General features: G+C 66.2%; 2 protein-coding genes across 4 annotated transcripts; one reads left to right on the top strand and one right to left on the bottom strand.

Moving 5' to 3' along the window:
• Positions 1-3278: 3278 nt before the first annotated feature.
• APLN (apelin) lies at positions 3279-5181 on the bottom strand. Of its 2 annotated transcripts, XM_032123840.1 has the most exons (3): positions 5098-5181; positions 4099-4270; positions 3279-4015 (listed from the first exon to the last, which is right to left on the bottom strand). In XM_032123840.1, exons 1-2 carry the CDS (start codon positions 5171-5173, stop codon positions 4104-4106), a joined length of 243 nt encoding a protein of 80 aa, XP_031979731.1. In that variant the 5' UTR covers positions 5174-5181; the 3' UTR covers positions 3279-4015; positions 4099-4103. The 2 variants fall into 2 exon arrangements, with proteins under 2 accessions (XP_031979731.1, XP_031979730.1); XM_032123839.1 differs by lacking the exon at positions 5098-5181 and having other exon boundaries at positions 4099-5091.
• Positions 5182-7039: 1858 nt separating this feature from the next.
• On the top strand, positions 7040-15183 carry XPNPEP2 (X-prolyl aminopeptidase 2). Of its 2 annotated transcripts, XM_032123931.1 has the most exons (22): positions 7040-7293; positions 8589-9400; positions 10165-10238; positions 10327-10437; positions 10524-10587; positions 10732-10836; positions 10975-11061; positions 11162-11308; positions 11423-11524; positions 11632-11713; positions 12090-12285; positions 12416-12505; positions 12607-12716; positions 12803-12880; positions 12968-13039; positions 13143-13203; positions 13369-13438; positions 13552-13656; positions 14031-14090; positions 14268-14344; positions 14471-14569; positions 14843-15043. In XM_032123931.1, the coding sequence occupies exons 2-22, from the start codon at positions 9355-9357 to the stop codon at positions 15041-15043; spliced, it is 2037 nt and encodes a 678-aa protein (XP_031979822.1). In that variant the 5' UTR covers positions 7040-7293; positions 8589-9354. The 2 variants fall into 2 exon arrangements, with proteins under 2 accessions (XP_031979822.1, XP_031979821.1); XM_032123930.1 differs by lacking the exon at positions 7040-7293 and having other exon boundaries at positions 9190-9400; positions 14843-15183.
• The last annotated feature ends 440 nt before the right edge of the window (positions 15184-15623 follow it).

Below are 15623 nucleotides of genomic sequence, written 5' to 3'. Positions count from 1 at the left end.
TCCTTGGGAGCAGGGCTGTGCCTGGGCAGCTGCTCCCGTGCTGTCACGGAGGGGACCAGCGCAAGGTGCCGGCATTGTTCCCGCAGCAGCCACATTCCTGCCACTGCCGGCGGAAATGCCGGAGCGAGCGAAGGCCTGATGCTCCCTGGGGATGGGACAAAGCCTAGGCCTGCCCATCCTCCTCCTTGGGAGGGCACAGGGATCCTTGTGGGGGACCCTGGAGGCTGTTGGGGTGCAGCTCCGGGGGTCTCACACATGCATCAGCCCACCAGGAACATGGGCACTGAGGGATGCTGGTGGTGCCCAGATGGTGGGGCTGGAGGAGCTGGTGGTGTCCCACGGCCACACCGAGCATCCCTTGCCAGCTCTGGGTGGGCGGTGAGCTCTCCCTGTTCCCCCCCAGGGGCATCCAGAGGTCCCCAAGGACCGCAGGGCTCCTGCTACTGCTGCAGCCCTCTCCCAGTGCCCCTGGCATCCCTGCCAAGTGAGCTGGGACCTGCAGACCCCATCCTTGCCCTGCCGGGACAGACCCTGCTTGCACACACAGGAGCAGGACTGCCCTGTGCCCACTGCCCATGTCCCCAGCACTGCCCTGTGCCCACTGCCCACCTGCCCCAGCTCCCTGTTGCAGTGCAGGGGCTCTGGCACTGCCGTGGCACACGGGGCACAGGGAGCACGGCCGAGCTCAGCAGCTCCCACCTGCCTGTGGGCAGCAGGCCAGGCCAGGAAGAGCCAGAGATTCCTTAGGTCTCCCGGCTCAGAAGCTTTTCCTCCTTCCATGCTGGCCACAGCCCAACCGGGAGGTCCTCCCTGGCCTCCTCCTTCCAGGCTGGCGCAGGAGGGCTGGGGTCAGGGCTCAGCTGTGCAGCCCCTGGCCACAGCCCAAGCACTTGGGGCTGGGCGATGCCTGGGGGACGTGGGACATCGCTGCCTTGCTGGCACGGCCGTGGCAGTCGCTCCTCAGGTCTGCTGGGCCCCCCACTGCCTGTCCTGCCCATGCCCAGGCAGGGACCTCACCAAATCTCTTGGGCAAGGTGCCTGCTGCTGCAGCTGGGGAGGCAAACCACGGGCATTGAGGGGTGGTTTGAAGTGCAGGGGGAGAGCACTCCCAGTTCAAACCAGTAGCAGCAGCACCGTAGGCTGGCAGTGGAGGAATGATAACCCCCCCCCAGCATCCCAGAGCTGGAGCTGGGGGCATCTGGGAGGGACTGTGGCTGGGGCACCATGTCCCAGCTCTGGGAGGCTGCTGGGGCTGGAAAACTGGGCATGAGGGCCAGGACAGGACTGGGCAGTGAATGGGCAACCCTTGTGCACCCATGCAGACCATCATGGGGGCACCGGCAGTGGCTCCTGGGGGCTTTGTGGGGTGGCTGGCAGTGGCTGATGGGGTGGCCAGCAGGGGTGAAGGTGTGTGGCAGTGGCTTCTGGGGTGGCCGTGAGGCAGGGTGAGGGTGGCAGGGCCTTCCAGGGCCCGCGGGTGGCAGTCGGTGGCTCACAGGCCCCGCGGGTGGCAGTCGGTGGCTCGCAGGGCCCGCGGGTGGCAGTCGGTGGCTCGAAGGCCCCGCGGGTGGCAGTCGGTGGCTCGCAGGCCATGCAGGGTGGCAGTCGGTGGCTCGCAGGGCCCGCGGGTGGCAGTCGGTGGCTTGCAGGCCATGCAGGGTGGCAGTCGGTGGCTCGCAGGCCCCGCGGGTGGCGGTGGTGGCTCGCTGGCCGTGCAGGGTGGCAGTCGGTGGCTCGCAGGGCCCGCGGGTGGCAGTCGGTGGCTCGCAGGCCATGCAGGCTGGCAGTGGTGGCTCGCAGGCCCCGCGGGTGGCGGTGGTGGCTCGCAGGCCATGCAGGCTGGCAGTGGTGGCTCGCAGGCCCCGCGGGTGGCGGTGGTGGCTCGCTGGCCGTGCAGGGTGGCAGTCGGTGGCTCGCAGGGCCCGCGGGTGGCGGTGGTGGCTTGCAGGCCGTACAGCGGGCGCGGTGGCCGCGTGGCGGGAGCGCTGGCACTGGGCCGGGGCGTGCATCCCGCCCGGTCCCGGCGGATGAGCTCATGGAGGCCAGCTGGGTCCCGGCGCTTCCCCAGGCCCCGCTCCCAGCCCAGCTGCAGCCCTTCCGCTCCTCCGCAGCCCCTTAACCCCCTCCCCGCCGGCACTGCCGACCCCTGCCCACAGCCCCGCGCCCGGGGCGTCCCCCTGCAGACACTGCGGGGAGTGCAGGGCCCTGCATGGGCACCGCCTCCCTCAGGGCTCCCAGCCACGGCTGGGGGTGTCCTGTCCCGTGGGGTCCCCTCCCTTCGCAGGGCTCAGCCCCTCCTCCCCACCCGCAGGGTCCTACAGGGACCCTCAGTCCCTGAGCCTTGACCCTCCTGCCCCCTACACGGGCCCTGCTCACACCCAGCCCCGTGGGGTGGGGACACCAAGATGGGGATGCAAGGATGGGGACACGGAGGAGAGGAATGCCAGGGATACCCGGGACAGGGAGGGATAGCAGTGACTGAACACAAGGGACAGGGATGCCCGGGATGGAGGTGGCAGTACCCAGCACTCACAGCTGCCTGGGTGTACAGGGCTGTGGGGCAGCTGCCCAGGGCTGGTGGGGTCAGGGGGAAAGGGAGGATCCAGCAAACCACCCAGAGTGTCCAACAGCAGTGGAGTCATACGGAACGAGTGAGAGCTGTGACCAGGACTGCTGGTGCCCCAGCCCCTCTCCTTGCCCAAGGGACCAGCATCTCTGTGCCCTTCCAGCATCCCCTCCTCCATCTCTCAGCCTCTCTGACCTGTGTTTTCCCGCTCTCCTCGCCAATTCCACAGGCTCAGCACATGGCTTCACTCCTTGCTGAGCACCTTCTCTGCTAGCACTGGGCTGGGGTGTTGGGGTCTCTCCCCTGCCGTGTAGCCCTGGGAGAGGGGCCCTGAGGGCACAGACACGGGGCTTCCCTGTCCCTGCTCAGCCTCGTTCCCATGGGTTGGTTTGTGTTCCCTGCGCGGGCAGAAGGACCCTTGGTCCCGTGACTGGGACAGTTCCTCCGCTGAGCCCCGGCCATGCGGCTGGAGAAATAAACATCTCTGAAACAGCTATCAAGAATCTGTCTGTCCATATATATTTCCTTTCCACGGGGCTCCTGGTTTGATATATGCGTGTTGCAGTATCCCCACTGCAACACTGGGGAAGGGGCTGCCAGCACCCCCAGTGCCTATAGACAGCCCCAGGAGGGAGCAGAGGGACCTGAGATCCCTCCCCACCAGCAGGAGAGCAACCCCTACCTGCCCTTCCAGAAATCAGCATTTACTGAGTTAACAATCATAACTCTTTATTATAAAGATATATTTACATGGAATAAATCTTTACAGACACAGGAGATGATCAGCAGGGCCCAACTCAGAGCCAGGGCCCCTCCTTTGGTGTATGGCAGAGCTGGACAGAGCCCCCAGTGCCCCCCTGCTCCTGCTGTCCCACGGCGTGAAGCAGAGGGGCCCAGGGCCCCAGAGCGTGTCCTGGGTGGGCACCCCACAGCACAGGGGTCCCCGGGAGGGTCTGCCAGCGGGAAAGGGAGGGCAGCTCACCCAGGGTGTGGGATGAGCACCAGGGGAATAAATAGACCCAGGACAAGCTCTGTGCTCCCCCCTGGCGTGGGGGTGACAGACAGGGCTGGGGCAGGACCCCGAGGCAGCTCATGGACCCCTGAGGAGAAGCTGCTCCACCTGACAAAGTGCTTTGCGCAAAGCCCGCGGTCCCAGCGGGCCCATGCCCAAGCCAGCCCCGTGCCCACGGGAACAGGGCATCGTGGCAACCCTGGCCCCTCTGCAGGCAACCCCCTTCCAGCCGGCCCTGGGAGGTGGCGAGGAGGGGCAGAACACACCCACAGTGCCAGACACGGCACCGGGGCCACCAGGAGCAATCGCCGGGAGAAGGTGGGGCCAGCCGAGGGCTTACAGGGGGTACCCCGCGCCCAGGGCCGGAGGATGAGCAGAGCGGGCGAGGACGCGGCGCGAGCGATGGAAGCCGTGTCCATGGAAGGCTGGCGGCAGCCCTGCAACGAGAGCAAGCCCGTGTGAGTTCCCTCATGCACCGTCACACGTTTCCCTGCGTCCCCCACGCCTCACCGCACCTCACCTGGCTCAGAATGGCATGGGCCCCTTGTGGGAGAGCCGGGGCCGGGGCCGCCGGTACCTTCGCCAGCCGCCCTGCCGCTGCCCGGTCCCACGCCGTGCACCCCGCGGCCGCACCAGCCTTCGGGTGAGGCCATCCTGGGCATCCTTCCCGTCCGGCGCCTGCCCCAGTGGCCCTGAGGACACCAGGAACAGCGTTAGCCATGTGTCGCCACGCAGGACAGGGGCAATAGTACCGTGGACTGCCTGGCCCCAGGCCGGCCGGTTTCCTGGATTGTCCCCAACAAGAGCCATCACTGCCAAGTGCTTCCTGTGCCGGGGCGGCCCGGCCACCTGTGCCACGCATGGCCACCTCGTGCGGCCACGGCCACCAGCCTCACCGCGGGGCACGGGGCTGCCCAGCCCCCGCCTTTGGCCACAGCCACCCCCTCCTCTGTGCCACCGAGACCCTCAGCCCTTCACCCTGAGCCGTTCCCCCACATCCCCGTGGTGCCTGGTGCTCCCAGCAGCGATCCCGTTTCCCCGAGGCCCTGGAGCCCCTGGCCGGGATGCTCTGGTCCCTGAGCACTGGTCCTGCTCCCCTGGGTGCCTGGCGGAGATGCTCCAGTGCCAGCACTGGTCCTGCTCCCCCGGGGCGTCTGTCTGGGATGCTTTGGTCCCAGCTCCGGTCCCAGCACCGCCAGCCCCACACCCCCGCGGGGCCGGTTTGCAGCCGGGGCCGAGCCCCGCGTGGGTCCCGCTGCGGGACCCGGCGATGCCCCGAGGCTGTCACCGCGGCTCCGGACGTTCCCGCTGTGCTCGGGGGACCGGGGAGTTTTCGGCTCCAAAGTAAGCGCTTTGTGTTTCCGCAGCCCAGCGGATCCCGGCGGTGCGGGCGGGGGTGCCGGTCCCCCCGCGCCCCCCAACCCGCGGCCACCCCGGCGCGGTCTCCACCGTCCCCTCTTCCCGCACTCCCTTCATCCCCCGCTGCCGGCCCGGGTCCCCGCCAGTGTTCCGCTCTCACCGGGGGCGGCCAGGACGAGCCCCAGCAGCAGCAGCAGCAGCAGCAGCGGGGCCAGGAGCCGGCGCGGCGCGGCCATGGCGGGGGGCGGCGGGGGGCGGCGGGGGCGGCCGCCGGGGGAGCCGCATTTGTAGGCGGTGAGAGCCCGGCCCGGCCCCGCCGCCGCCCGTCATCTGGCCCCGGGATGGGGGGAGGTGTCCGCCCTGCCCCGCCCCGCCGCTGGACACCTCCGCGGGTTTCCCCCGATCCGTGTTTGCTGCCTGATCCCCTCCCGGCACATCCTCCGGGGGATTCCCCACCCACAGCCCCCTCATCGCGTCCCCAGTGCTCTGAGACCACCCCAGCTTGTCCGGGGACCCCCATCCAGCCCGAATCTGGGACCCGCTCCCAGCCTGGCCCCGGCCTCTGTGCCCAGTGCGGCCCTGGACCCCCTACTCAGACTGACTTTGGGACCCACGCATCCACCCTGGTCCAGGACCCCCCACCCATGCTCGTGCTGGGCCCCCAGACCCTAACACTGCTGCCAGCTTGGCCTGGGACCCTATGCAGCCTGGATCCATCCTGCTCCTGGGACACCCCTCCCAGCCCGACCCTCAGATTCTGGGACCCTCCACTGTCCTGCCCCCCCCAGCCACAGTCCCCTCCAGGCCCCCCAGCCAGGCAGTGTCTGCAGCGGGTCGGTGCCCACAGCCCCCACTCCAGAGGGGAGGAGGGAGAGAAAACAGGAATGACTTAGAGCCCAGGAGGAAGGGAGAGGTGGGAAAAACAGTTAAGGTCTGGGGTTTTTTCTCATTATCCTGCTCTGATTTGATTGGTGATAAATATATAAAAGGGGAGATTTAGATCAGATATTAGGAAGAAATTCTTGGCTGTGAGGGTGGTGACGCCCTGGCACAAGGTGCCCAGAGCAGCTGTGCCTGCCCCATCCCTGGCAGTGTCCAAGGCCAGGCTGGACATTGGGGCTTGGAGCAACCTGGGACAGTGGGAGGTGTCCCTGCCCATGGCAGGGGGTTGGAACAAGATAGTCTTTAAGGTCCCTTCCAACCCAAACCATTCCATTATTCCATGATTTTATGAAATTCAATTAATTTCCCCAAACTGAGTCTGTTTTAACTGTGCCCGTACCTGGTCACATCCTGGTCCTTATCTCCGTCTTTTCCTTGTATTTTCCCTCCGTGTCCAGTTGAGGAGGGAGTGATCCAGTAGCTTTGGGGACACCTGGCAGCTGGCCAGGGTGAGCCCCCCACAAGGTGGGTGACATCAACCCTCAAGAAGGTGGGTGACAAGTACACTGCACCCTGGGACAGCCCCTGCCAGCGGGGTGAGGGCGGGTGGTCCCGACAAGATGTGGGGGCAAAGAGGGGTGGGGGGGGGGGCTGTATGGGGGTGTGGGTATATGGGGGGCTGTAGGAGGGGCTGTAGGGGGGTCGGGGTGTATGGGGGGGCTGTAGGAAGGGCTGGGGACTGTATTTGGGTTGGGAGGGTTGTAGAGGGGGCTAGGGAGGGGTGTGGGGATGTAAGGAGGGGCTGTACCAGGTGTGTGGGCACCATGTCACGGCCGCACACGGGAGGGGCACATCCCCTGAACCTGTTCCAGCCCTGTTGGCTGTGGCCCCTCACCCCAGCCAGATTCTCCTGCAGCCCCCGCTTCTGGCGCAATGTGGGGTCAGCGCTCCCCTCCAGCGCTGTGCACCCCCAAAGTGGGGGTGCTCCTTCAGGGGGGCCAGGAGCTGCAGCCTCACCCCTGCAGCCCGGCTGCCGAGCTCTGTGGTGCACCCCCGGGCAGGCATCCCCAGGCACACCCTGCCTGCCGGGGCACCTCAGGGATGCTGGCAGCATCCCGGTGCCACCACCGCCTTCCGCATTCCTGCGCCCGCACGCCCTCCCCGCGTCCTGTTTGCCGGGCGCGTCACCCCGGCCTGAGTCACCCCGCGGCCTCTGCAGGTGACGGAAGGCCAACAATAGCCCACAAAGGGAGGATGTCCCCCCAAAGCCTTCCTCCGGCTCGTCTTCGAGGAAACCTCCCGCGGGAGGGACGGGCCCCACCGGACGCACGGCGGACAAGGAGCTTCGTCCTGTTGACGCTGGCTCGGAGCGACACGCGGCCCCGGGGGTCCCCAGGGACGGCCCGCGCCACCCCCGCGCTGGGCGAGGAGGAGGAGGATGCCGTTGAGGATGATGGCACCGGGCTGGCACTGGGTATGATGGCGTTGCAGGGTGGAGCTCAGTGGTGAGAATAAGGGGGGTGGGGACCCCCTCGCCGTGCGGACCCCCTGGGAGTGGGGTGCAGCCGTGGGGTGAGGGGCGCAGCCCCCGCCCCTGGCAGGAACCAGGCAGGGAGGATGAAGCATCATTAACGCGTGTCACTAATGAACAGGGTGGCAGCAAAGTGCTGCCTGACTGTCCCCACGCACCGCATCGCATCGTTGGGAAACAATCGCTGCAGCTTTGGTGTCCTCCTCCCACCTGTCCCTGTCCTGCCCCTTATGGGGACCCCCCTCTGCCCCTTCCTGGGTTCCTCTCACAGAGGGGGGACCAGCGGGCGACGGGGACACAGGCAGCCTGAGAGCATTCGTGACATGAGCGTTCCAGGGCTCAGCCGGAGGGACCGGGTGGCGAGGGGACCACCCGGCCCTGCTGCTGCCGGAGCTGCAGGGTGCTTAGGGACAGGACACGGGACAGTGGGACACGGGACAGTGGGACACGGGACAGTGGGACACGGGACAGGGTCTGTGCGGCTCCGGCGCCGTCCTGGTGCCACCTCGTGGTGAGCAGGGTCCCAGTGCCACAGCTGGACAGCCGGAGCGGTGCCACGGCGGGGGGAAAGGTGACACTGCCGGACAGGCGGGCACGGACACACCGGACAGTGTGGGGACGCAGCCGGACAGTCCCTGAGGGGACACAGCCGGACAGGCAGAACAGTGACACAGCCAGACAGCTCAGTGACGTAGCTGGACAGTCAGTGTGGTGACACAGCCAGACAGGCACTGTCCAACAGGCCGTGAAGTGCCACTGGGAAGAGGCGGCAGCAGCTCGGAGGGTTCGTGGTCCCCACACAGACCCAGCTTTGTCCAGCCTCGAGGCCGAGCCTGTGAGAGCTGGGCTGCAGGGACCCCAGGCCCAGGAAGTGGGGCCACATCCCAAAGATCTTCATGGGCTGTGATGAGCAATGATCCTGTAGGGAGTGCTCTGGGAAGACTGGGTGGGGATGTGAGGCTGTGGGGACAAACTTCTTGGCAGGGCCCATTGCAACAGATCAAGGTGGGGTGGTTTTAAGTTAAAGAGGGTTGGTGTGGATTAGATACAGGGAGGAAGTTCTTCCCTGTGAGGGTGGGCAGGCCCTGGCACAGGTTGACCGGAGAAGCTGTGGCTGCCCCATCCCTGGAAGTGTCCAATGACAGGCTGGAAGGGGCTTGGAGCAACCTGGGATAGTGGAAGGTGTCCCTGCCCATGGCAGGGGGTCAAAACTAGAGGATCTCTAATGTCCTTTCCAGACCAAACCATGACCTGTCCTGGGTGGGAATGTGCATTCATCCCTGAAGATCTGTGTCCATGCCCAGGATGGACACCTCCAGTGCCTGTGGCAGCAGGTCTGCCCCTCTCCCAGCCCTTCCCTCCACAACCAGAGTCATTAAAGCCGCTGGAAGAACCTGTGCCATCAGTGACGGGCCTCGGGGTCAAGGCTCCTTATGATGAAGATAGTGAGGTTTTAGCAAGGCAGATGCACAGAGGTGCGGAGCTGCTGCGCCTGGCAGGACAAAGGGCACATCCCAGCAGGATCCTCCCATGGAGCACAGGGGCTGCTGGTCCCAGGCACTGGACAGGGGCTGGTGCCCACCTGCACAGCTCCATGTCCTGTGGAGGAGGAGGGATGGCCTGGGGGGCTGACTGGCTTGGGGGGCATCTGGCCCTCACCCCAGAGATCCCATGTCAGCTCTCCATAGCTCCGGAACACAGGGGTTCCCCAGGGAGCAAAGCCTTTCCCTGACTTCTCCCTGGCCATCAGGCGGTGCCAGGCTTAGCTGGCACGCTCCCACCTCTGCTCCTGCAGGATCTTTGGACTTTGTGCTGATTTTGCTGTTTGCTTTTATTTAGCAGTGGAATTCACTTTCCAAAGGGACAGCAAACTCTGCTTCCCACACCCTGTATCTGCTGGGGCCTCGTCCCTCCCATCCCGCATCCCTCTGCCCCTGGGGCAAAGGCTCAGGAGGAGGGACCTGTCACCCACAGTGTCCCCTTGGTGCCTCGGCCAGGGCAGCCATGTGCCCCCTGCTCTGGATCACAGCCTGGGCGCTCCTGCTTCACGGTATGGCCGGCGGTGGGCTGGGCACTGGGGTGGGACGGCACATCTGCGACCTCCAGGAACCACATAGGGAGAGCGTGGGATGTCCCAGCCACAGCTCTGGGGGAAGCAGGGGTGGGTCCACCCCGGGGTAGGAGCCAGCCTGTGTCATGGGGCTCACCCTGCCCAGCTGCCCCAGGGATGGGCCCGGAGCAGGTGACAGGTCAGGAGCAGATCTCCACGGTGCAGAGACAAGGTACCCAAGGCCTCTCATGCTGAGTATGACCCCATCCTGCATTATCCCATGGACCCAAGCCTTGTGCCCTTGGCCAAGGTGAGAAGCCAGGTGCCAGCTGGTGATGGAGAGCCCAGGGAGTGGTGGTGGGACCCTGTGCCAAGCAACCCTGGGGAGAGACCGGGTCCGGCTGGACACAGCCCCACCATCAGCCAGCTCCTTCCACGGCCCCAGCGCTGGGATGCTCCGGGCAGGCTCCTGGCAGCCCCTCTGTGCTCCGTGCTGGGCACCAGCTGCTCCCTGTGATGATCCCACTGTGCCATAGGCACCGGCAGATTTAATTCCTCTTGAACCAGGGGATGACGTTGGTTTTCACCCACTGTTCCTGGGGCTAAAAACACTGAGTTTTGTAAAAAGCCCCAAAGCTGGGCTGGCTGGCATTTGGGGGTGGGGACGAGGGTCACAGCTGCCTGGGGCGGTTCCGGGCTGGAGCAAAGGGCCAGCAGGCCCCCAGGCTGTGGCCTGAGGCTCCCGGGTGTCGCCGTGCCCACAGGCTGTGCTGCAGGGCGGGTGCCACAGGCTCCTTCCACCAGGAATGACATCCGGGACTGCTCCGTGGACCCACCGGTGAGCCCCGCCCTGCTCCCCCTCCCTGTTCCTGAGACCCCCGGCATGGGGTCCCCCCCAGTCCCAGCACGTCTCCCTGTGCCACCAGTACCTGCCACCGACGGCCACCAACACGACGGCGCGTCTGGCCGCGCTGCGGGGCACCATGCGGACCCACGGCGCCCTCGCCTACATCGTGCCCTCCACGGATGCCCACATGGTAAGGCAGGAGTCCCCCCGCGCCCCCGGGGAGCCGCTCCCCGCCGGCGCCCACAGCCACCTCTCACGTCTCCATCCCGGCTCCAGAGCGAGTACATTTCCGAGCGGGACGCGCGGCTGGGCTGGCTCACCGGTTTCACCGGCTCTGCAGGTGAGGGCATCCCCCAAACCCTGCTGCTCCTCATTCCCGGGGATCCACGCACATGGCATGGTCCCACTCCCTGAGAGCCTCTGGGGGTCCCTGCCAGCTGCAGGGAGAGAGAGAGGTGAGCCTGAGCCCCCACTCCTGTCCCAGGCACTGCTGTGGTGACGCAGGACAAGGCTGCCCTGTGGACTGACAGCCGCTACTGGACCCAGGCAGAGCGGGAGCTGGACTGCAACTGGGAGCTGCAGAGGACAAGTCAGTGGGGGCAGGACGGGGGCTGCTGAGTCTCCCCGCTCCCAGGAGCCCCCCAACCCCTGCCACAGCCTCCTCTGGGCTCAGCGCAGGCTGGGACGCAGCACAAACTCGTGGTGCCACCCCAGCTCTCCCCTGCAGCCTCCATCGAGTCCATCGGGATGTGGATCCTGAAGGCGGTTCCTGCGGGGGGGAATGTCAGCTTGGACCCCTTCCTCTTCTCCATCGGTAGGGCTGGCTAACACTGGGGGTCACCCTGTCCACGGGAGGGCAGCCCCTGGGTGCAGATTTACCAGGAGCCCCAACCTGCGGGCTGCTCACCCCCCAGACACCTGGAACAGCTACAGCCGGGTTCTACACGGCTCCGGCCGGACCCTAATCCCCCTCGAGACCAACCTTGTGGATCAGGCATGGGGTGACCAAAGACCCCTTCCCTCCTCCACCGAGATCTACAGCCTCCCAGCAGAGTTCACAGGTCTGACCCCAGACCCCACAGGTCTGATCTCCCACAGCTGCTGGGTGGGCGCTCACCCACAGCCTGGGGCTGCGGTGGTCCCTGCACTGAGCTGACCGCTTGCCCGACTCCCAGGGAGCAGCTGGCAGGAGAAGGTGGCCGGGATCCGGCAGCGGATGGAGCAGCACGTGCGACGCCCCACAGCCGTGCTGCTGTCGGGGCTGGAGGAGACGGCCTGTAAGTACCCAGGTGCCGTGGTGCTGCCATGGCAGGTGCCGTGGGCTCGAACCCTGGGGCTGGGAGGGCAGTGGCGGTCACAGGCATGGAGGTCTCGTTCCTGGCAGGGCTCTTCAACCTCCGTGGAGACGACATCCCCTACAACCCCGTCTTCTACTCCTACACCCTCCTGACCAACACAACCATAAGGTGGGCAGCATGTCCCTGTGGGCACGGGGCATGGAAGGGGCTCACCACCCACCCCCCTTCCACCCTTCCTTTCCTGAGCCAGCCCCCATGGGGATCTCCTCTCAGCCCCGTTGCCCCCAGCCCCAGAGCCACCACATCCTGCCATGCCCAGCCCCACCGACTGTCCCTCTGAGACACACATCTTTCCCAATCCATCCCCCGGCTCCCAGCCCAGGGCACGGCACACTCCCTTTCCTCACAGCCTGAGTTCCTCCCATTCCCAGCCCAGCATTCCCTCTGAGCCCCCCAGGTCCCTCCTCTCTGCCGGGCTTGGGGGGAACCAAAGGCAGCAGGTGACCACCACATCTCTGCCTGCCCCGTCCCGCTCCCTCCCCAGCCTGTTCGTGGAGGGCTCCCGGCTCTCGGTGGCGGCGCGGGAGTCCCTGCGCTCGGGCTGCCCGGGGCCGCTCTGCGTGGAGCTGCAGGAGTACGGGCAGGTGAGCGCCCACCTGCGCCGCTACACCCAGGGCAACGTCACCGTGTGGCTGGGCACCGAGTACACCACCTACGGCCTCTACGGCATCATCCCCCAGGTGGGCACGGACCCGGCCATGGGGCACGTGGCTCCTGCAGGCGCGGGGAGAGCCCCATGTCACCGCGTTGGGGCTGCCCCTGGGGCCTGAGGGGATAGGCAGCTGTGCCACCTCCTGCCTGCCCTCGCAGGAGAAGCTGCTGGAGGAGAACTACTCGCCTGTCATGATGGCCAAGGCTGTGAAAAATGCCCGTGAGCAGGAGATGCTGCGAGCTGCCCACGTAAGGGCTGTCCCCCTCCCCACAGTCCCCTGCAGACTGGGGGCAGACCGGAGGAAGCGGGGTGCTGATGCCCCCTCCCCGGTGCCCCTGGGCACCCCCAGGTCCGGGACGCGGTGGCCGTCATCCAGTACCTGCTGTGGCTGGAGAAGACAGTCCCGCAGGGGCAGGTGGACGAGTTTTTGGGGGCTCAGCACATCAATGCACTTCGCTGGTCAGTGCTGCCCCCCAGGCCTGCCTTGCCCAGCAAAGGGCAGCCGGGGACCCCCAGCACCTCCCTGCCTCCCTGCTGCCTTCCAGGGCCCAGGAGCACAGCCGCGGGCCCAGCTTCCAGACCATCTCGGCCAGCGGGCTCAACGCGGCGCTGGCCCACTACAGGTATGGCTGGGGCAGTGGTGGGCAGTGGGCAGGGGGCAGTGGGCAATGGGCAGCTGGGAGAGGGCTCTGACCCCCCTCCCCTCGCAGCCCCTCCAATGGCAGCAGCCGGACGCTGTCTGCGGGCGAGATGTACCTCTTCGACACCGGAGGGCAATATCTGTGCGTAGCTTTGACCAGAGACCCCCCCAACAGCCCCACATCCGGGGGCCCGCAAAGCCAGCGCTGGGGCTGCATCAGCCCCGTTCATGACCCCCCTTTGCAGGGACGGGACAACAGACATCACTCGGACAGTGCACTGGGGTGAGCCCACCCCGCTGCAGAAGGTACCAGCCCCTCCCATGTCAGCCAACATCCCCCTGCACTGCCCAGCACCCCCTGCACTGCCCAGCACTCCCCGTGGCACTCAGCACCACAGTCCCGGCCAGGGCTGGATGTGCAGGGGTGAGTGTCTGGGTACCACTCTGCTCACCCCCTACCCTGCCCCACAGGAAGCCTACACCCGTGTGCTGATGGGCAACATTGACCTCTCCCGCCTCGTCTTCCCATCACACACAGCAGGTGGGTGCCAAACCCAGCACTGGCCCTGCACAGAACCCCTGGCACAGGGAGAAGGAGGGCACTGGGGGGCCTCATAAACTCCGTGGCCCCTATCCCACCTCTTCATTCCCCAGGGAGAACGGTGGAGTCCTTCGCCCGCCGGGCGCTCTGGGACGTTGGACTCAACTACGGCCACGGGACTGGCCATGGCATCGGCAACTTCCTCTCAGTCCACGAGTGTAGGTGCCACCAGCACTGGTGCTGGGTATGTGGGCTGAGCTACGGGGACAGGGATGAGGACAGGAGCTTGCTGGGGGCTTCTAATCACCCAGCAGAGCCTCTCCAAGGGGCAGGGGAATCCCTACTTGCAGCATGTTGTGGTTTTTGCCAGGGTGGACCCATGATCCTTGCCAGGGTGACTATGTGGTCCTTGCTGGGACGATCCTATGATCCCTGCAGAGGTGGTCCCAAGGTCCTTACTGGGATGATCCTATCAGTGGTCCTTGTCAGGATGGCCCCACAGTCCTTGCCTTGGTGGCTCTGTGGTCCTTGCTGGGGTGTCCCTGCAGCACATGCCGTCCCCAGAGCTCTAACCCACCCTATGTCCCTGCAGGGCCCGTGGGCTTCCAGTCCAACAACGTGCCGCTGGAGGCCGGCATGTTCACCTCCATCGGTATGTCCCGGCACCCCGGCGGCACCCCGGCTCTCTGGGACAACCCTGGGCACAGAGCTCAACCAGGGATGGGGTGTCAGCTCTCAGCCCCACTCAGGGGCCAGATCCAGCCCTGCTGGGGTGGGCTGGGGAAGCCTCTGGGGTTGGGGGCTCATGAGGCATCTTCCTGGCCCTCAGAGCCCGGCTATTACCGGGATGGAGAGTTTGGGATCCGCATTGAGGATGTCGTCCTTGTTGTGGAGGCACAGACTGAGGTAGGGTGATGGGGATGGGGTGACAGGGGGGACAGGGGTGGCACAGCGTGGGGGCCTGCATCGAGTCAGGGGTGAGGGCAACTCTCAGGGGGTTGGGGACACCCCAATGACGCCGCTCTATGGCAGCACCAGAGCGGGGAGACGCCTTTTCTGACCTTCGAGATGGTGTCCCTGGTGCCCTATGACCGCAACCTCATCGACCTCAGACTCCTGTCCCCAGAGCAGGTACGGGGGTGTGCTCAGGGTGGGGAGCAGAGCAGGGATGCGAGGTCAGCACAGGGGGCTGGGGGGGTGGATGCAGCAAAAAGCCAGAATCATGCCATGAGGCTGGAGTGGGTAAATGAGGACAGAGCAGGGATGGATGTGTGGATGAAGAGGGACAATGAGCTCTGCAGGTAGGGCCAGTGGTCGGGCTGTGGGGCAGCTGGACGGGGAGGGCCAAAGGGGGGGCGGCATCCAGGCCGCCCCCCTGCAGCTCCCCGTGGTGCCTGGGTGCAGATCCGGTACCTGAACTCCTACTACGAGAGGATCCGGGCGCACGTGGGGCCGGAGCTGCGGCGGCAGCGGCTGGAGGAGGAGTACGAGTGGCTGCAGAAGAGCACCCAGCCCTTCCCGGTGAACGGCGCCGGCACCGCCGCCGCGGGAACGCTGGTCCTCGCCTCGCTGCTCTCGGTGCTGCTCGGCGGGCTGGGGGCCTGAGCTCGCACCGATGGCCCCTCCACCCCCTCCCAGCACGGCCGGGTCTTCCCCCGTGCTCACTTCCTCGTTTTGTTGGATTCTATTTGCTCGTTTGTGATTAAACATGAGCAAGGCGGGCCCTGCTGTGCCCGATGTGCTGCGCGCTGCCTCGACGGCCGGTGTAGGGCTGCAGTCCGGCCCCTAACTCCCTCCTGTGACCCTGCTTGTGCCCTCTGTCCAGCCCTGGGGCGACCAAGCCAATGCTGACAGCGAGAAGATGGATCTGGGCAGATTGTAATTCTGGGGCAGAAGATGGAGGATTTGGAGTGAGAAGGTGCAGGGCAGCCAGCACAACCAGGGATGTCCCCACGGGTGCCAGCAGCGGGGTGACCATAAGCGTGTCCCACCTGGGTGTGATGCCGAGCCGGGGGGACCTGAGATAACGGGGGGCATCCCCGACCAAGTGTCACGCAGAGGGCTTGGCTATCACGTCCCAGCAGGATGAGCAGGCACGACAGAGGGGTTGGGGACTGTCACCTTTTGCATTGGGGGACACACGCTGCCCATCTGCAGATGGCCAAGGGGCAGCAGCACCGAGGGG

This window comes from Corvus moneduloides, chromosome 14 (assembly GCF_009650955.1).
Source record: "Corvus moneduloides isolate bCorMon1 chromosome 14, bCorMon1.pri, whole genome shotgun sequence".
In the NCBI taxonomy this organism is placed as follows: domain Eukaryota; kingdom Metazoa; phylum Chordata; class Aves; order Passeriformes; family Corvidae; genus Corvus; species Corvus moneduloides.
This window is presented reverse-complemented; position numbering and strand designations above follow the sequence as displayed.

Excerpts from the sequence above, each read along its gene's own strand:
- XPNPEP2 (XM_032123930.1), top strand. The coding sequence starts at position 9,355 with ATGTGCCCCCTGCTCTGGATCACAGCCTGGGCGCTCCTGCTTCACG. Across the intron at positions 11,714-12,089 it reads CTGACCAACACAACCATAAG|CCTGTTCGTGGAGGGCTCCC; the intron begins GTGGGCAGCATG and ends CTCCCTCCCCAG. Across the intron at positions 12,286-12,415 it reads TCTACGGCATCATCCCCCAG|GAGAAGCTGCTGGAGGAGAA; the intron begins GTGGGCACGGAC and ends CTGCCCTCGCAG.
- APLN (XM_032123839.1), bottom strand. The coding sequence starts at position 4,388 with ATGGCTCTTGTTGGGGACAATCCAGGAAACCGGCCGGCCTGGGGCCAG.